This window comes from Symphalangus syndactylus, chromosome 3 (genome assembly GCF_028878055.3).
Source record: "Symphalangus syndactylus isolate Jambi chromosome 3, NHGRI_mSymSyn1-v2.1_pri, whole genome shotgun sequence".
NCBI lineage: Eukaryota > Metazoa > Chordata > Mammalia > Primates > Hylobatidae > Symphalangus > Symphalangus syndactylus.
The window spans coordinates 139,968,449-139,990,002 of NC_072425.2; the positions used below are offsets into that span (position 1 = coordinate 139,968,449).

The 21,554-nt window shown below is 41.5% G+C and overlaps 1 protein-coding gene across 16 annotated transcripts in view; it reads left to right on the forward strand.

Moving 5' to 3' along the window:
- JHY (junctional cadherin complex regulator) overlaps positions 1–21,554 on the forward strand; it is a 92,162-nt gene that overhangs the window by 12,318 nt on the left and 58,290 nt on the right. For all 16 annotated transcript variants that reach the window (XR_008656792.2, XR_008656793.2, XR_008656794.2 and 13 more), the window contains exon 3: positions 8,795–9,314. Coding sequence is in view for 13 of the 16 variants with exons in the window: in XM_055273520.2 (XP_055129495.1) it covers positions 8,795–9,314 (520 nt within the window). In the remaining 3 variants the exon portion in view is untranslated. The remainder of the gene's footprint in view (positions 1–8,794; positions 9,315–21,554) is intronic.

Consider the following 21,554-nt stretch of genomic DNA (forward strand, 5'->3'; position numbering starts at 1 on the left):
TGATCAGTTTTATAGTTCCTTAAAGAAGCATTAAAAACTTTACACTTAAACAAAAATTGAATTTGCTGTTCATATGCATAAAAGATTTAATGGCATATAAATTGGGAATAATTATTCTGTTTAAAAGGATTAAATTAAACCTAAATCAATAATAACATGTGCAGTTTCAATTTAACTGCCTACTTAAAATTAAGTGACAAATAAATAACAGCTAAATGATTAATAGCAATGCTTTTATTCACCTCCTCAAAAGGCAAAATGGCCAGTTATTGAATATTTTATTGTGAGTGCAAAGGATGTTAATTGTACTAGAAACATGCTCTAATTTTAGTAATTTTTTGATTGAATACAATATTGAATATGAAGCTCTTCATTAAATGGAGACTTTATTTTATTTGGTTTGAAGTTATCACAGTAAGTACTCAAATATGGTCCATTAAAGCCAGCAAATATCATGGCATATGCATGTGAAACCATCCCCCACTCCCTTCCTCTCTGCCTCCGTTTCTAACCTAGGCATCTGAAGAGCAGACCCTGCATCTGCTGTCTGAACAGTGACAAAAGAGTTGTGTACTCATTTTCTGTGTAACCTTTCTATCAAATGGGGAGGAAAAGAGGTGCATGTTTTGTGTGCAGATGATGACTAATGAAAGGGCACTTCACACTCATTTTGTCCCAGTGTGTTGACCTGGACCACAAAACACAATGGAGCTTCCAAGCACACAAGCTCAGTACAATGGGGTTCTTCAGTATCATGTTCTATTTTGACCATTAGATTTGTTTCTGTGAAGTATTACAGCTTTCCAGGCTCGTGATTTTGCAAAACATAACCTCCTATTTGTCTCTACATATGGTTTCCATCCAGAAAGGGGAGAAAGGGGATGTTTTAAGATAGTCTTTTCAGGTGTAGATGGTGCAACATAATTCAAACTCTTATAAGAGCCACGTCTTCAGGCTCTCCCCTTATACATACACATTCTTAGAGTTTCTCTGATTCAAAAACATTTTTCTCAGCCAGAGCAACTCATTTACTCTGGCGTGTTTCTAAACCCTTTGTATTTTCTAGGTTCCACTCAAACCATCAGTCTTTTCTGTAGTGGGTGATATTGGTTCTACAGCCATTTAAGAATGGAAATTTGGCTTGAACCCAGGCGGCTGAGGTTGCAGTGAGCTGAGATCGCACAACTGCACTCCAGCCTGGGCGACAGAGTAAGACTCTGTCTCAAAAAAAAAAAAAAAAAAAAAAAAGGAGGAAATTTGCTGAGGCTAGAAATTACAGCTTTTTCAGAAGGTCTAAAATAATTTAATTCTTGGAGTTTTACCTTATTCATCATCTTTCAGCAATTGTTAAAATGTTTCATTATGTGAAAGTACTTAGGTTTCTTAATCCCATTCCCTAAATTGTGGTTTGGCCATTCTCCACCGTGCTTAAGTCGTGATTAAAAACTGGATTTTTAAAGATGGGTGTTAATTCTTTCAGGCCATTAGGGAACCACTTAGTGTATCACAAGACAACTTTGTGCCCTGGAAATAAGTTAAGCCCTGGGGAGAGAAGAATCCCTTGAGATCCATCACCAGAAGGATAATACACAACAACGGTGTTATATCATGGGGACTGAATGTGATGCACAGCAAGCAAGGCTAGTGCTGGAGCTTCCTGACACGTGCTTCCACAGCTAGTCCTCATGGATCCCTTACTGTGTGCCAGGGACACAGTTCTATGCATTTAGATGGTTTTTTGTTTGTTTGTTTGTTTTTTGAGAGAGTCTCGCTCTGTTGCCCAGGCTGGAGTGCAATGGCATGATCTCGGTGCACTGCACCCTCTGCCTCCCGGGCTCAAGCGATTCTCCTACCTCAGCCTCCTGAGTAGCTGGGATTACAGGCACGTGCCACCACGCCTGGCTAATTTTTGCATTTTTAGTAGAGACGGGGTTTCACCATGTTGGCCATGCTGATCTCAAACTCCTGACCTCGTGATCCGCCCGCCTCAGCCTCCCAAAGTGCTGGGATTACAGGCGTGAGCTATCGCACCTGGCTGAATTTAGATGTATTAATTTGCATAGTCCTCTCAATAACACTATTAGGTAGGTACTATTTTTTTTTAACTTATTTATTTTTATTGAGACAGGGTGTCGCTGTGTTGCCCAAGCTGGAGCGCAGTGGCACAGTCATGGCTCACTGAAGGTTCGACCTCCTGGGCTAAGCCAACCTCCTGCCCCAGCCTCCTGAGTAGCTGGGACTACAGGCACATGCCACAGTACCTGGCTGATTGGTTTTGTTTTGTTTTTTGTAGAGACGGGGAGTTTCTCTGTGTTGCTCAGGCTGCTCTCAAACTGTTGGCCTCAAGTGATCCCCTTGCCTGGACCTCTCAAAATTCTGGGACTACAAGCATGAGCTACCACACCTGGCCAGTACTATTATTATCCCCATTTTATTGATGAGGAAACTGAAGCACAGAAGTTAAATAACTTGCCCACATTCACATAATCTGATGGCACCAGGAAATGAATGCAGGTAGTCTAGGACCTTTGTTCTTAGAGGCTCTGCTGTACCATTTCTCAGAACCAAAATAATCCATATTATCATACAGAGAAACAAAGCACCACAATATTACATATGATGGAAGGAGGTCTATAGTCATGACTGTAGAAACTATGCCCTTATCAGCTGATGCTGGTTAAATACCATGACCAGTATGAGTGCACCAGTTTTCTTAGCATAACTGCAGAGATGGAAACCAGGAAATCTGTTTCCTTAAACTGAAAACTACCTAATTTTTAAAAATAGTGGGCATTACTCAGTTATTGATTCTTTCATGAATCTATCATAGGATCATGGGACAGTGGAGTTGGAATGGACTTTGCCATATCATCTAGCAATTGAATGTGGAAATAAGAGGCTAACATATTTTTGTGATAAGTCACATCCTCCTGTTTTAAATACCCATAACGTCCTGTATTTCTTTACACATCGAATACATTAGTTGATTACTGTATTACAGTTGGTGCATAAAGCCTGTCCTCATTGAAGGGTAAGATCCAGCAGGGTAAGATGCTGCTGTATCTTCTGTGCCTAAGATTCTGCCTGTATGTAGGGAGGTGCTCCATGCTTATCTGTTGACTGGCTGATCCATTCGCTGATTCACATAAGGCAGACACTGCAACCCACTTTCTTCACTGTCACCTATGGGAATAGCTGCAGGATACAATGCAACATGATGTGCAGGAGCCCGATCCAGAGCAGACTGCCCGGCTCTGTGACCTTGGGAGATGTACATAAGCCCTCTAAGCCTCAGTGTCCTCGTCTGTTAAATGGGGGTAATAATAGTACTTCCCTTAACATTGTTCCAAGGAAAAAAAACTGAAGACTCACAACAAACATTCCCTAGATCATCAAACAGTAACACGTGCTCCCTTTCCACATCCCGCTCCTGAGTGAGTAGCAGAACAGTGATCCCCAGTGTTGTCACCTGTGAAAGGTGGCCAGCCCTGCTCTAAACAGTACAAAGTAGAGGATTACCTGTTCTAAGCTTTCCAAAAAGGACTTCATAGCCTCTGTAGATAATCCCTTCCAGAAACTCCTCACTTTGGCTGTCCAAATGTATTTACATCTTACTAAAATCTTTGCTAATCAACTCTCTGGTTTACTTTGTTAAGCCCGAGCTGCTTCAAGAGTTTGCAACGTCCCTCGAGATCTGACCTTTGCTTACCCTTGAGCTGTGCTCCTCGACCTGCCCTCCTCTCACCCTCTGTTTTGTCCACACAGAATTTATTTTATGAAAGCACCGCATTGTCTCTGCCTCCACTCCTTTTTACATACTGTTCCCTCAGCCTGGCGTAGACTTCCTGCCCTTCTCAGCCTTAGCTCTGAGCTACGCCAGCACTTCCTCCAGAATGCTTTCCCTGACCTCCCAAGATAGGACTGGATGTCCCTCTGTGTCCCGATGGCCCAGTGCTCCTCATCACAGCACACATCACTCCAAAGTGTCGATTACTGTTTCCCGGTCTGTATCCCCTACTAGGCTGTGCATCCACTGCTTCACCATCTACCACTATTCATGTAGCTTCGTAGGGGCTCGATAAATAAATGCCTACTGAATCAATGAATGAGCAAATGAATTAAGAAAGTTAAATTCAGTTTTTTTCTTTCAGCACAGCATAAATATGGGAAAATAGCACCTTTCTTTACAAAAAAAAAATCTGTATTTACTTGAAGATAATAATTGAGCTTTCTTCCCCACCTAAACAACCACAGTTGAAACTTATGTTTAATTCAGTACCAGATAAGCCCTAAAAATCATTCCCTAATTTGGTCTAATGCAAGAAGCCTTTACATGTTTAGATTCTAATTTATTACTATTGATTTTTAAAAATAAATATGCTGTATTTGTGTTGACTAGAATATTTTTAGAAAAGGAGTTATTTATTCAAGAAGTATTTATTGACTCTTCTGTCCATAGCACAGTGCAGCGTACTAGGGCAGAAGTTAGCAAACGAAAGATCACCTGCAGTCCCTGCTGCCTGGGAATTTGTCTAGTGAGGAGACAAGATTACCACAGTGAAAAATTAAGTAAGCACAAACACAGAGCACTTTAAGACACACTCTCTCATGTTGATCCTCATTCAGTCCTGAGAAATAAAACAAATAGAATTTATCCCGATTTATAGATGAGAAAAACTGAATCAGAGATGACTGATTTGCCAACCAGTGCAGAACAGGTAGTGACAGATGGAGAACCTGAGCCCCAGGTCTGTGCCCTGCCGGACGCTGCTGGACCACCCATGTCCCATATCCCTGCCCCATGATGCTTAAGGGTCAAGTGAAAGGCAGGGACAGGAAATACTGTGAGTTCCTAGGGCAGTACATCACTTGGGAGAAACCTCCCCATCAAAGCCCCGAAGGTAGGTGACCCTGCAGTGCAGGGAGGTTTTGGGCGTCCCATTTTCTAACAAATGTGGACCATTCCCATTTTGCTGAAGAAGAGCATCTCTCTTCACTTGTTGGAAAAGGAGGTGCCACTTATTTCAAGAAGTTCCTCATCATAATATGTGAACTAAAAAATTCAAAATGACAATTCAGCAAGGCGTGACAGTTTTGGCTTTTTGCTCCAGTTTTTGCTTTACATCAAATCAAAGAAACCTGGGTCCACATTAAGAAAAGTAAATTAACATTAGGGGGACCATTAGTTTGTTTACCCAGCATACAATTATGTCCTCTCTAAATGGGAATATCAAATAGCATAAAAAGCCTGGGTGATTTACATTTTCTTTTTGATTAGAGGGTTGCATCTACTGTACTCAAGGAAGGAAAATCTCTCCCATTTAGCTTTTGAAGATCAAAGAGGCCATTAAATATGCCATATTACCAGCTTTTTTTTTTTTTTTTTTTTTTTGGTTAAGACTGGAGGTGCTTTACAAATTGAGATTGTCATGGGGAAAAGGGAGACTTTATTTTGGGTCACATGAACTGATGATAGGCTAGTTCGTTTTTCTCAGGCAGGACTGTATGCTTAACCATTTATTCAAATAGACCCCTCCTGCAGTGTCAAGTGCATTCTGACCTATCGACTGCGCTTCGTGTGAATAGCTGACAGCCAAGAGGCTATGAACCTTTCAGTGAGCTGCGATCTGGTCTGATCTGAAGCCTCGGGGATCTCTCTGTAGTACATTAGATACGCTCTACAAAGACAAAATGAAGTGAAAAGCAAAATCACTGAAAAGAAGCATGAACCTACATAGGTATGCAGTCAGGATAAAACCATGCTTTCCCCCAAAAAGGAGCAGTCCAAAGCAAATGTTGTCTAGGCAACAACTCACCGTTCTCTTTCTAAACAGCCAGATGTCTATACAGTCATGCATTGCCTGATGACAGGGGTACGGTCTGAGAAATTTGTGGTTAGGTGATTTCATCATTGTGGGAACATCATAGAGTGCACTTACACAAACCTAGATAGTACAGCCTACTACACACAATTTGTACAATGTGTTACTTTACTAAGCACTGTAGGGAATTGTAATACAGTAGTAAGTATTTGTGCATCTAAACATAGAAAAGGTACAGTAAAAATACAGCAGAAAATTTTTTAAATGGTACATTTAAATATATATGGCCAGGCACGGTGGCTCAAGCCTGTAATCCTAGCACTTTGGGAGGCCGAGGCGGGTGGATCACGAGGTCAGGAGATTGAGACCATCCTGGCTAACACGGTGAAACCCCGTCTCTACTAAATACACAAAAAATTAGCAGGGCGTTGTGGCGGGCGCCTGTACTTGGGAGGCTGAGGCAGGAGAATGGCGTGAACCCAGGGGCGGAGCTTGCAGTGAGCGGAGATCCCGCCATTGCACTCCAGCCTGGGGGACAGAGCGAGACTCCGTTTCAAAAAAAATAAAAAATAAATAAAAAAAAAAAATATATATATATATATAGGCACTGACCATGAATGGAGGTTGTAGGACTGTACGTTTCTCTGGGTGAGGCAGTGCGTGAGCGGGAGTGAATTTCAAGGCCTAGGACATTACTGTAAGCTACTGTGGACTTCAGCAACGCTGTACACTTAGACTCCTCTAAATTTATTTTTTTAAATATTTCTTCATTAATAAATTGACCTTAGCTACTGTAACTTTTTTACTTCACACACTTTTAATTTTTTTTTACTTTTTAACTCTTTTGTAATAACACAGCTTAAAACACAAATACATTGTACAGCAGTATAAAAATTCTTTATATCCTTATTCTGTAAGCTTTTTCCTATTAAAAAATTTTTTCTTACTTTTTAAACTTTTTTGTTAAAAACTGAGACACAAACACACACATTAGTCTAGGCCCACACAGGGTTAGAATCATCAATATCACTGTCTTCCATGTCCATACCATGTCTCACTGGAAGGTCTTCAGGGGCTGTAACACATATGGAGCTGTCATCTCCTAGGATAACAAGGCCTTCTTCTGGAATCCTTCCTGAAGGACCTGCCTGAGGCTGTTTCACAGTTAAGTTTTTAAAAAATAAGTAGGAGTGCACTCTAAAATAATGATAAAAAAATATAGTATAGTGGCTGGGCACGGTGGCTCATGCCTGTAATCCCAAAACTTTGGGAGGCTGAGGTGGGTGGATCACAGGAGGACAGGAGGTCAAGATCAGCCTGGCCAACCTGGCAAAAACCTGTCTCTACTAAAAATTTAAAAAAAAAAAAATTAGCTAGGCGTGTTAACACACACTTGTAATCCCAGGTACTCAGGAGACTGAGGCATAAGAACACTTGAATCCGGGAGGCAGAGGTTGCGGTGAGCCAAGATCACACCACTGCACTCCAGCCTGAGCGATAGAGCAAGACTTGTCTCAAAAAAAAAAAGTATAGTATAGTGTACTAGCCTGTTCTTGCATTGCTACAAAGAAATACCTGAGTGAGACTGGGTAATTTATTTAAAAAAAGAAGTTTAACTGGCTGACAGTTCTGCAGGCTCTACAGGAAGTATGATTCTGGCATCTGCTTGGCTTCTAAGGAAACCTCAGGAAACTTACAATCATGGCAAAGGCAAAGGGGGAGCAGGCCTCTTACAGCAGAGCAGGACCAAGAGAGAGGGTGGGGAGCTGCTATGCACTCTTAAACAACCAGATCTCACCATAACTCACTCACTACTCAGAACCAAGGGTGGATGGTGCTAAGCCATTCATGAGAACTCGTCCTCATGATCCAGTCACCTCCCACCAGGCAGGCCCTACCTCCAACACTGCAGATTACAGTTCGACATGAGATTTGGGTGGGGACACAGATCCAAACCATATCATATAGTAAATATAAAAGCCAGTAGCATAGTTGTTGATTATCATTATCGAGGATTATGTGCTATATATAATTGTATGTGCTATACTTTTATAGGACTGGCAGTGCAGTAGGTTTGTTTATACCGGCAGCACCACAAACATATGAGCAACATATTGTACTATGATATTCCAAGGGCTACAGTGTCACTAGGTGACAGGAATTTTTCAGCTCCATTACAATATCGTAGGACCTCAGTCGTATATGTGGCTTGTCCTTGACCAGAACATTGTTAGTCAATGTATGAAATGTATTACCAGCCAAAGTGTGAAACACAGTTTTATCTTCACCAGCTGAAATACTGAGTCATTGTTGGTGTACGTAAGTAATCGCATTCATTGAACCACAGTGATCATTGGTTTAACATTATAGACATTTGTTTTTCAGTTGTTTTCTGACACTTAGAAATTAATTATCCCCAATTTTTATTCCATATTTCAATGAACTTGGATAATTATGGCTTTTCGCCCTTATGTGTAGTGTGTGGGTCTAATTTGGGCCTGAGATCTGTCTTTATGTTTATTAATTAACTTATTTATTTAAGAGACAGGATCTCACGCCGTCTCCCAGGCTGGAGTGCAGTGTCGTGATTATAGCTCACTGTAGCCTCTAACTCCTTAGCTCAAGCAATCCTCCCGCCTCAGCCTCCTGAGTAGCTGGGACTACAGGTACAACACCATAGTTAGCTAATTTTTTTTAAAAAAATTTTGTTGTAAAGATGGAGTCTCGCTGTGTTGCCCAGGCTGGTTTTGAACTCCTTGCTTCAAGCGATCCTCCTGCCTCAGCTTCCCAAAGTGTTGGGATTACAGGTATGAGCCACTGCACCCTGCTGGGATTTGTGTTTAACATACAGATAATAAAAGGAAAACTATAGGAGAAAGACTGAGATTGATTTCAAATAAAATGATCAACTGACTATAAGGAGTGAATTTATTTTAACTAAGGACTTGACATTTTTCTTCTGCTTTGGGCAGGCAACAACCAATAGAAGACAAATATTCAGACCTCCGCTATGACCCGAACTGGAAGAGTAAGAAGGAGGAAGGGCAGCTGCTGTCTGTGGAAGCGTTGCCGGAGTCCACGGACAGCTCTTTAGAAAATCTGCCTTTGGCTCCCCTCTACCCTTCCCAGGAGACGTCAGTGGAACTCTCCGGGGGAAAAGGCGAGCAGAAAGAGATTCCACAGAGTGCAGCCTCTTTACTTGGTAGTGAATTTTTAAGTCCAAACTATGAGCATGGTGCCCGTCGCAGCAAGTCGTTTTTAGAGCCGAGCGACAGTGACCTGGAGGAGAAGTCGAGCAGCCTTTCTCGGTACGTGAAGAGCTCAAGTTCACATAACGAGGTTTTCCTGCCGGGATCACGTGGCCCTCGGCGAAGGAAGTCCAAACAACATTTTGTGGAAAAAAACAAGCTCACTTTGGGATTACCCATCCCGAAAACGGGCTCTTATCTCCAACTTCACAATAAAAAAAGAGGGGAATCTCATCCAGAACAGGTACGTAGTGGCTACTTTAAAATGTCTTCTGAAACATTAAACTAGAATTTGCATTTGTTTGAAATGTCTATATATCACTTCCTTTAGGTTGACGATGTCATAGCAGTCACCTAGCTGGGCATAATTCAAAGATGAGTGAGGAGAATATATATTTTTCCTGAGTTAAAAATCTGGCCAGGCACAGTGGCTCACGCCTGTAATACCAGCACTTTGGGAGGCCGAGGCGGGCCGATCACCCGAAGTCGGGAGTTTGAGACCAGCCTGACCAACATGGAGAAACCCCGTTTCTACTAAAAATACAAAATTAGCCTGGCATGGTGGAGCATGCCTGTAATCATAGCTACTCGGGAGGCTGAGGCAGGAGAATTGCTTGAACCCCGGGAGGTGGAGGTTGCAGTGAGCCGAGATCACACCGTTGCACTCCAGCCTGGGCAACAAGAGTGAAACTCCATCTCAAAAAAAAAAAAAAAGTGATTTTTTTGCCTCACTCAGACCAATTTAAATCTCTGAGAACCTGAGCATCAGTTTTTCTTTTTTGTAAAGCTCCTTGAGTATTTCTAATGTGAAGCCAGGTTTGAGAAGCATTGTTCCAGACTCGAGCAGTGGTTCTCAGCCTTGTTTTCACATTGGAATCATCTGAAGAATTTAAAAAGTATTGATTCCCTGGATGAACCACTGAAATTCCAATTCAGCTCATCTGGGCTGCACTCTAAATATGGGGAGTCCGCCACACTCCCCAGATGATTCTAGTATTTAGCCAAGATTGAGAATCACTGATCTAGAGCAGTGGCTCCTAAACATTAGAGTGCACCAGAATCATCTGGAGGGCTTATTTAAAAAGCTTGATGGACCTCATCCCCCCAAATTTCTGATTCAGCAGGTGTAGGGTGGGATCCAGGGATCTGAATTTTCTGCATGGCCCCAGGTGATACTGCTGCTGCTATCAGGCCTACACTTTGAGAACCACTGATCTTTCGCTTCTCACAATTTAAAGTGCTTATGAACCACTTTAGACTCTCGTTAAAATACAGATTGTGATCCAGTAGGTCTGGGGTGAGATGCAGAGTGTGCATTTCTAACAAGTTCCCAGGAGATGCAAGGCTGCTGGTCCATGGACCACACTTTGATGAGCAAGGGGTTAGAACAGAGAACACAGGTTTTATCAAAATCTAGAAGTCAGAGTTGTGTAAGTCATTATCTGCAGAGCACTGATGTTTTCCATGGCTGATAGGATTATTCAGTTGATTTGTGGGTAGGAGGCGGGAAGCTTGGGTACCAAGTGTGGAGGCACTTGGTTTGGTTTGTTTTGGTTTTTGTTTGAGACAGGGTCTCACTCTGTGGCCCAGGCTGAAGTGCAGTGGCGCGATCTCAGCTCACTGCAGCCTCCGCCTCCCAGGTTCAAACGATTCTCCTGCCTCAGCCTCCAGAGCAGCTGAGATTATAGGCACCCGCCTCCACACCTGGCTAATTTTTGTATTTTTTGGTAGAGATTTCAGGAAATCCTAGAAATCAATAAGAAAAAGACCAAATTCCAAGGAAAAATACACAAAAAGTATAAATGAACAATTCACAGATTGTTCCTCTCATTACTGTTAATTTCCAGAGCTTTCTTTATTATCCTTGCTTATTCACAGATTGTTCATTTATACTTTTTGTGTATTTTTCCTCGTCAATAAAAGTTAACAAAGAAAAGTTAATATATATGGCTATTACACATATAAGAGGTTACCCAATCTCAGCCTATTAGAGAAATGCAAATTAATACTATAATGGGATTCCATTTTTCGACTATAATTAAACTATCAAAATTCTGTAAGTTTAATGACCCTGTGGGCAAAAAAGTACGGTCAAGCTGGTGAGAGAATAAATTAGTATAACCAGTATGGAGGACAATTTGTTAATGTCTACATAAAACACAAATATACTCCTTGAGAAAGTAAAACATAATGGCTAAGAGTATGGACTCTGGAGCGAGGTTGGTTGGCACTGCCACCTGCTAGCTCTCTGACCCTCTGCAAGTTACTAAACCTCTCTGTGCCTCAGTTTCCTCATCTTTAAAATGAGGACAATAATAGGACTTTCCTCATAGGCTTATTAAGAAGATTAAATAAATGAGTTAGGCCACGTAAACTCTGCACTTTGGGAGGCCAAAGCAGGCAGATCATTTGAAGTCAGGAGTTTGTGACCAGTCGGGCCAACATTGTGAAACCCGTCCATACTAAAAATACAAAAATTAGCTGAGCATGGTGGTGTGTGCCTGCAATCCCAGCTACTCGGGAGGCCGAGGCAGGAGAATCGTTTGAACCCAGGAGGCAGAGGTTGCAGTGAGCCGAGATTGCGCCACTGCACTCCAGCCTGGGTTACAGAGCAAGACTCCATCTCAAAAAAATTAAATAAATAAAGAAATAAATAAATAAATAAATAAATAAATAAATGTATAGAGAGTGCTAAGATCAGTGACTGGCCCATAGCAAGTATATAGGTATATATATAAGTATCAAAGTGTTTGAAATTATTTTTATTTGACTCAACACATTTTGCACCTAGGAATTTATCCTAGATATTTGTGTGCAGTTTTGAAATTACATCTGTACAAAATTGCTCATTTCAGCCTTATTTATAATAGCAAAAGATTGGAAACCACCCAAATATCTGTCATTTGGGGAGTAAATAAGTTATGGTACATCCATACAGTAGAGTACACTGCAGCTGTTAAAAAAAAATAAGGACACTCTCCATGAACTATGAGGGATAACTTACCAGGATTTCTTATTAAGAAAGAAATTCAAGGTGCAGTATGTTAAAAGTGGAGAGGGGCCAGGCGTGGTGGCTCATGCCTATAATCCCAGCACTTTGGGAGGCCGGCGGATCACTTGAGGTCAGAAGTTTGAGACCCGCCTGGCCAACATGGGGAAACACTGTCTCTACTAAAAAATACAAAAATTAGCCGGGCATCGTGATGGGTGCCTGTAATCCCAGTTACTTGGGAAGCCCATGAGAATTGCCTGAGCTCGGGAGGAAGGGTTTCCGTGAGCCGAGATCGCACCACTGCACTCCAGCCTGGGCGACAGAGTGAGATTCTTGTCTCCAAAAAAAAAAACAGTGGAAAGGAATAAAAATATATATTGTATTTGCATGGCATGCATAAGAAATTGTGGAAGGCTACAAAAGTAGTTAATTGCAAGAGGTGGAGGGTGAATGGGCGGGAGCACAACTTTTTACTGTGTACCTTTTCAAATCTCTTAATTTTGAACCATGCTTATGTATTATCTTTTAAAAATTAAAATGGAAAAATAGCAACAAAAATAAGGGGAGACATTTATAATATAAATTTTGTAGTAACCCATATAACTTCACACCCCCGATTGCTCACCCCCCTAAATTGCATTTTATGCTTGTAATTAATGGCTTAGGGTAGAACTATTGATTTTTAAAGTCAATTTTCTGCAGTCTTTTTGCCATTTTGCATAGATCTGCTGATTGTACATTAAAATACATTGGAAAAATCACCTTTGAATACATGACAAAATCTTAATCACATGATGTGTGAAGTGAGGAACCGATGTAAAAACCAACACACACTAGAGGGCACCTAAGTATCACGGTCAGGCAATAACTTTGCTGGTGAATAATCAGTTCTTACTTTTATTCATGATTTGTTCACTAGCCTAAAGTATTTGTCTGAAACTCATTCCATTTTGAGTCCATTTGTAATCCACCGTTAAAGGAAACTGTGTTTTGAAAAATGAACTACCTTTCTATCTCGATTCTAATGTTACTTTAAAGACTGATGAAGGTGAAATTTAGTATGGGTTCAGAAAAGAGTTAGAAATGCTCTATACATGTTATTCAACTTTTTCCTTGTAATTGCTTGGAAAGAAATTACAGATAGTTTACAAATGTGATATGGTTATTGAATGGCCTATAGTCAAGACAATATAAAGTCACAAACAATTCACAGTCCCACCTTCAATTAACACATCTTTGTGGCTGTTGCTGAGACAGCAGGTCAGTCAGCCAACAGATATTTATTGAGCACCAAATATGTATTAAATATTAGGTACTCTTCTCAATGCTGGGATATTAACAGAAAACAAGACAGGCAGAGCACCTATCTTGAAGGAGTTTACATTCCAGTCATACGGCAAAGATAAGAACCATGTAACAAAATAATTTCAGATACTGATAATACCTCAAAAGAGACTGAATAAACTGTATTTAAGAAAGTGATGAGAGTGGGCGTGGTGGCTCACTCCTATAACCCCAGCATTTTGGGAGGCCAAGGCAGGCAGATCACCTGAGGTCAGGAGTTCGAGACCAGCCTGACCAACGTGGAGAAACCCCATCTCTACTAAAAATACGAAATTAGCTGGGCGTGGTGGTGCATGACTGTAATCCCAGCTACTCAGGAGGCTGAGGCAGGAGATTCGCTTGAACCCGTGAGGCGGAGGTTGCGGTGAGCTGAGATTGCGCCATTGCATAGCCTGGGCAACAAGAGCAAAACAACGTCTCAAAAAAAAAAAAAAAAGAAAAAGAAAAGGAAAGAAACAAAGTAATGAGAGGGAATAAAGTGCTTTATTTAATAAAGTGATGACCTTAATAAGTAAACTGGGGGTTGGTCGTGGTGGCTCATGCCTGTAATCCCAGCACTTTGGGAGGCTGGGGTGGGTGGATCACCTGAAGTCAGGAGTTAGAGACCAGCCTGGCCAACATGGTCGAATCCCATCTATACTAAAAATACAAAACTTAGCTGGGCCTTGTGGTGCGCACATGTAATCCCACCTACTCAAGAGGCTGAGGCAGGAGAATCGCTTGAACCTGGGAGGCGGAGGTTGCAGTGAGCCGAGATCTCGCCACTGAACTCCAGCCTAGGTGACAGAGTGTGACTCCATCTCAAAAAAAAAAAAAAAAAAAAAAAAAAAGGTTAAACTGGGATGCCTAGCCAGGTGCTTGGGGAAGGTCTCTCTGAGGATGTATCATTCAAGTGGAGGCACGAATGGATAAGAAAGAGAAAAGTATGCAAGATCTAGAGGAAGAGCTTTGGTTGACCCCATCCCTGGTAGCAGCGTTTTTGCTAGGGAACAATGAAATATTGAGGGAGAAAAACTAAAACCAAAACAAAATACTTATTTGAGAGTCAATCATGGATTAAATCCTGGCTCTTCAGCATAACCCGTATTAGCTCAACCTCGTCTCCACCAAAAAATGCAAAAATTAGCTGGCCATGATGGGGCACGCCTGTAGTCCCAGCCACTCCAGAGGCTGAGATGGAAGGATCACTTGAGCCGGGAGGCCAAGGCTGCAGTGAGTGGATCTCACCACTGCACTCCATCCTGGATAACAGAGTAAGACTCTGTCCCCCCCAAAAAAAGAGAAAATAGTCAAAATTAAGAATAAATAAAAATAAACCTCACCTCACCTTCCTCATCTATATATGGAGGAAGCAAACGAGGAATATAAATATATATCATATATATATGTTTCTGCTTTGGAGGGCTATTTGAAGAATCTATACAAAGCTACGGACTCGGGGCAGACACTCAGTGAAGAAAAGCTATCGTTACCACTAGGGACTCCTTACACCACGGGAGAAGATTCCACCCAGGGAAGAGGCCCTTCTAACCGGCTTTCTCTTTTTTTAAGGCTACATTGCCTCAAAATGAAAGAGATATAACTTCAGACAGAGTAAGAACAAAGTGTAGGCAAAACAATAACATTCACATGCCCTAGGAGGCCATTCGATGGTGAGACTCTCAAAAGACTGCCTACAAAGGGGGCCTATCCAGGCACACCCCACACTCGCCATGCTGTCTCTTGAGGGTCCGCAATCAATCAAACACTGTCCTAGGGATTACAGAACGCTACAATCTTGTATGCAACTAGTTGACAGTATTTAACAATTGCACGTGGTCTCAGATACTGTTTCAAATATTTACACTTTAAAATAAGGAATTTATTAATAACTCTGGATCATGTATTTGGTACTTTAGTTTTGAAGTACAATTTCATAGGGTAATTCTTTCAACACTGCTTAATGTGATGCCATGTTACCTTCAAAATAAAACTCAAACTCTTGAGTGGTACGAAAGGCCCTTCCTGACCTGGCTCCTTCCTGCTCCTGTAGCCTCATCCTTCATCACTCCCTACGTATGTCAAACACCCGGCCATACTCCAGGAACTCACAGAGCCCAGACCCGGCATTTCCTCTAGCCCCTTCTTTGTTCATGCTGATGGGCTACTCTTGCCCTGGCTTGTTTGCTTAGGAAAACCTTATCCTCCTTTTGAGATTCAGCTCATATGTCTCTGCCTTTGTAAAGGCTTTCTGAAGATCCTCCTTCCACTACCTCCCTCATTCCTGAACATCTCCTGCAGAACCCATAACCCCACACTGCACTGTCTTCATCATGTAAAGATGACTATCTACTCCTTACGATCATGGAATTGTTCATCTTTGAATTCCCAGATCCTGGCATACAGCAAGCACTAGCTAAATATTTGATGAAGAAATGTAATTTTTAAATACTTTTTCTTTGGTTCAAAATTTCATTGTTTTCAAAACAAAAAAAAAAAAAGCGGAGGGGGGATTAACAAGAACTTGTGCTGTTAAACACTGGAATTTGAAGTCAAAAGACCTGATTTGAGTCCCATTTGGAGCCATTTATTATTTTGGCAAATCACAAACTCAGTTACTGAGTCTTATTCTTCCTCATTAAAGTAAAATTACAAATGTTTGCCTTACACTACAGACTCAGAATTATCGAGATGATCAAATGAGATATGCAATGTGAAAGCTTTTTATAATCTTACAGCCTTATATAAATAAAAGTTGTATTTATTATTGAATGTTTGGTTTAAATTTACAGTCTCCTAATGTGGAAGGTTACCACCTAAAGGATATATTGCTCTTTTTCATAGTTTTAAATTTAGTGAAACTTTTGGTTGTCTATAAGATTAAGCTTTACCTTTATTTAAGTTATGGTCATCTTTTTGTAATTATATTTGGTTAGAAACATAGAATTATTTTCTTATAGGATTCTTCAGATTGGTGGTGGTGTTTTTTTTGTTGTTTTTTTTTTTTTGTTTGTTTGTTTTTTTGAGACAGAGTCTCACTCCGTAGCCCAGGCTGGAGTGCGGTGACGTGATCTCCGCTCACTGCAACTTCCGCTTCCCTGGTTCAAGCGATTCTCCTGCCTCAGCCTCCTGAGTAGCTGGGATTATAGGCGTCTACCACCACGCCTGGCTAATTTTTCTATTTTTAGTAGAGACGAGGCTTCACCATGTTGGTCAGGCTGGTCTCGACCTCCTGACCTCGTGATCTGCCCACCTCAGCCTCCTAAAGTGCTTGAATTACAGGTGTGAGCCACCACGCCCGGCCTGGTGGTGCTTTTGAGTCCCACCTATCCTATTATACATGTGAAAATTATTCTTCTACAGAGTAGGAACTCCATAGATGTTCATCGATTGATAAATTTTCTTATTTTGCCCTCTGCTATTACTATAAGAGCACTTACTTATGACAGCATAATTTCAATTGAACTTTATGATTTTTTTCAATACGAGCCATTTTTAAGGCCTCTTTCTTGTGTGCACTGTTCAACACTTAGCTGCTTAAACTACCAATTTGTATGATCTATAGAGTGACACTTCATTAATTTGACATTATTGAAGAGGGATCCATAAGAAAAAAAATTTTCCGCATAACCAAAGCATGCCCCTTTGAAAACCAGAAATTTAACATAAATTTCTATCATTTTTAAGGATAGTTTTCAAAATGTACCTGCCATACCTGATAATTCTATGCTGCCTTACACAGGTCATATTGCACCATTCTGTAGTAAAGTACAAAGCTGTGGCAATGTGATCGCTTCTTTGCCTCTTTGTTAAATGACCCAGACTGCTATGAGCCTGCAGTCATTTTCTGCTGCTGTCTGTATCTGCTGTTAAGGAGCTTGTGGCAGAATGGGAAGCAGACATGTAAACAGTCAATACCAAGTGAAAACTGCTGTGCTAGTATCAGATAAGGTCCCCAAGAACCCGGAAGAAAAGGTGCCTGACTGTCCAGGGAAGTCAGAGGGGGCTTCACACAAGAGGCAATCATGGAACTGATTCTTTAAAATGAAAAAGGGTAATTTTTTGTTTTTATTTTTGTTTGTGTTTTTTGAGACAGAGTCTCGCCCTGTCACCCAGGTTGGAGTGCAGTGGCGCCATCTCAGCTCACTGCAACCTCTGCCTCCTGGGTTCAAGCAATTCTCCTGCATCAGCCTCCCAAGTAGCTGGGATTACAGGCACCCGCCACCACGCCTGGCTAAGTTTTGTATTTTTAGTAGAGGCAGGGGTTTCACCATGTTAGCCAGGCTGGTCTTGAACTCCTGACTTCAAGTGATCTGCCCGCCTCAGCCTCCCGAAGTGCTGGGATTACAGGTGTGAGCCACAGCACCCAGCCCTAAAGAGAAGTTAACAGGTGGAAGTGGGTAGTAAGGGCACTGCAGGCAAAGGGGGCAGGAGCAGTGGCATCAAGTCATGAAAGAACACTATTTAAGTAGAAAGCTGTCAGTACAGAAAGAACTTCTATACTGCTGGTCAAGAACTGGTAGTTGGTCAATTAAATCAAAGATTTCATGGAGGTAAAAGGCAGAATGATAGTTACCAGAGGCTGGGAAGGGTCTGGGGGGTAGGGAAGATGAAGAGAGGTTGGTCAGTTGGTAAAAACATACAGTTAGATAGAATGAATAAATTCTAATATTCCATAGCAAAGTTAGGTGACTATAGTTAGTAAAACTGTGTTGTATATTTCAAAGTAGCTAGCAGAGAGCATTTGAAATGTTCCCAATGCAAAGAAATGATAAATACTTGAGGTGATGGATACCCCACATAATCTTGTTCAATACACATTCTGTATATATAACAAAATATCACATATACCCCATAAATATGTACAAACATTATATATTAATAAAATTTTGTTTTTAAATTGGTTAAAGCAGATATGAAAAATGATAACTATATACCGTAATTACTTGACTTTCACTTAACGTATATAAATATACACTAATTCACCAGTTTTTTTTTACCAAGCGGCCAAGGTCTTTTTTACCAGTGCAGATTCTATTGTTTGGAGTTTCATTGTTTTTCTTGCATCAGTTTGTTTCTTGCATCAGTTTGAGAGCATCTATGATTTGCAGTTTTGATTTCTTGATAGCAAAGTACAAACTTAAAAAACCTTAAGAAACAATTTAAGAACATAATTTCTAGGTGTGTTTTGGTTTTTTGTTTTTTGTTTGTTTTTTTTTGTTGTTGTTTGTTTTTGAGATGTAGTCTCCCTCTGTCAACAGGCTAGAGTGCCGTGGCACGATCTTGGCTTACTGCAGCCTCCACCTCCCAGGTTCAAGTAATTCTCATGCCTCAGCCACGGAGTAGCTGGGATTACAGGCACTTGCCACGACGCCCAGCTAAATTTTGTGTTTTTAGTAGAGACAGGGTTTTGCCTGGCTGCTCTCAAACTCCTGGCCTCAAGTGATGCTCCCACGTCAGCCTCCCAAAGTGCTGAGATTACAGGCGTGGGCTACCGCACCTGGCCATAATTGCTAGGTTTTTGTGAATGTTTCCCCTAATCTTTTATATTTCCCCCCGCCCCCAAAATGTTACTTTGCCATTTGCTTTATTGGGTCATTCTAAATCATTTAACTAAGTTTTCATGAACATAACACCTCTCTATTCATGCTCAGATTTCTTCAGGTTATCTAATCTTTAAATACATTTCCTAATTTTAACAACAGGTACAATAGGAATAAACAGGTTTGGGAACAAATGGAAAAGACCCTTGGTAAACATACAACTCAACAAGGGGAGGTAGAAGTACCAAGGTGTACCAGAGAGAGCCTAGCAGCCATAAGCATTTAGCTATGGCCTCAGGATATCTTCAAGACTAGAAAACGTCACTTCATCCAGTGAGTTAGTTAAGGAGAAGGTGGATAGTGCTGTAGTTGTATGTGGCTAGATTGTGAGGATGAGAATGTGGATATTTAGGTTAGAGAAATCGTCAGACGTCTTTCCTGCAGGCCCTTGTGTGTCATTTTAAAGCAGAAGCTCTCATATTGTGTTCCTCAGACCAGGAGCATCAGCATCACCTGGGAACTTACTACAAGTGGAAATTCTTGGGCCCCATGCCAGACCTCCTGTGTCAGAAACTCTGGGGTGAGGCCCAGCAATCTGTGTTTTAACAAGCCTTCCAAGTGATTTTGATACATGCTCAAATTTTAAAACCCCTGTGTTCAAATGTTAGGCCTTTCCTCTAAGTCATATGAATTCATTTAAGGATTTTAGTAATGGAGCAATTTCAGTGCAATGTGTGAGCTTTGTGATTTTTTTTTTTTTTTTTATCGCTAATGTGTCCATTCAGAGGTCATGCTTACATATTCTTAGTTTGTTATGGAGAGTTCAGATTGCTGGATAATCAATCTTTCTGTAGGTTATATGAGATAGTCCTAAAAATCTCTTTCACATTTTTAAAAATGGCCATTATTCATTTAGCATGTATTTATTTATTTTATTTTACTTATTTATTTATTTTGGAGACACAGTCTCACTCTGTCACCAGGTTGGAATGCAGTGGTGCCATCTCAGCTCACTGCAACCTCTGCCTCCTGGGTCCAAACGACTCTCATGCCTCAGTCTCCCAAGTAGCTGAGATTACAGGCGTGAGCCACCACACCCAGCTAATTTTTGTATTTTTAGTAGAGACAGGGTTTTGCCATATTGGCCAGGCTGGTCTTGAACTTCTGGTTTCAAGTGATCTGCCCACCTCAGCCTCCCAAAGTGCTGGGATTACAGGTGTGAGCCACTGCGTCCAGCCTAGCATGTATTTATTGAGAGATGATTATGTGTCAGACATTGTCATAGGTGCTTGGGATACATCCCTGAACAAAAACAGACAAAAATCCCAGGCCTCCTGAGGAAGGAGATGGACAACAGACAAAATAGATAAATCAGTGCATTGGTGCATGGTAAGTTCCATATTTTAAGGATGTAAGGAGACAAATAAAGCTGGGCAGAACTGCTAAGGATTGCTGAGGTGGTGGGAAATTACAACTTTAAATGGGCCATGAGGCAGAGTCTCCCTGAGAAGATATGGAGGAGGCGAGAGGGCACGCCATGCGAATATTTGGAGAAAGAGGATTTCTGGAAGAGGGAGTAGCAAATGCAAATTTCAGGAACTGAAGCTGGGAACAAGGGAGAGTGGAATGGAAGATGAAGTTCTAGTTTCCACCTTATTTTGTCAATAGCCGGCTACCTGGCTTTAAAATAAACCACACTTCTAACCAGATAAACAAGTAGAGTATACGTATTCTGATATAAATGCAAGTTCAGTGAGCAACCCAGATTGATCTTTTCATGCCTTTGTACTTATTGACCATCTAGATGCCAGGCACATTCGGAGCATAGCACAGGTGAGTAGTACCCCTAGAGCTATACAGCAAGACAGCCCTGCACATGGTCCGTCCTTTTTCCTGCCTTCCTGGAATTTACAGTCCAGAAGTTGGGGGCGGGGAGGGGGGGAAACAGTTACCAGGGTGATACTTGTTACAAAAGGAAAGTACAGAGTACTAAGGCCATGCGCTCAGATGCAGCTGTTGTAGCCGCCTCTGGGGTGGCAAGGAAGGCTTTCTGGAAAAAGTTATATTTCAGCCAAGGCTGAACAGTGGACGGGATGGGTCAGAATAAGTGAAGTGGGCCGGGCACAGTGGGTCACGCCTGTAATCCCAGCACTTTGGGAGGCTCAGGTGGCAGATCACTTGAGGTCAGGAGTTTGGCACCAGCCTGGCTAACAGGGTGAAACCACATTTCTACTAAAATTACAAAAATTAGCCAGGCATGGTGGTGCACGCCTTTAATCCCAGCTACTCGGGAGACTGAGGCAGGAGAATCACTTGAACCCGAGAGGCGGAGGTTGCAGTGAGCCAAGATTATGCTACTGCACTCCAGCCTGGGCAACAGAGAGAGACTCTCTCAAAAAAAAAAAAAAAAAAAATGTAAGTGAAGTGAAGGGGCAAAGAAATTCCCTAAATAAGTGAATTTCCAGGCAAAGAATGGCATATGCAAAGACCTAGAGACAATGGTGCCCCTGGCGCATCAGCAAAACTGGAAGGTACAGCAGGAAGAGAGCAAGGGGCCATGGCTGAGGAAGTAGACAGGAACCCGAGGCCACAGGGCCGTATAGATCTTTGAAGGCTGAGGGTAATG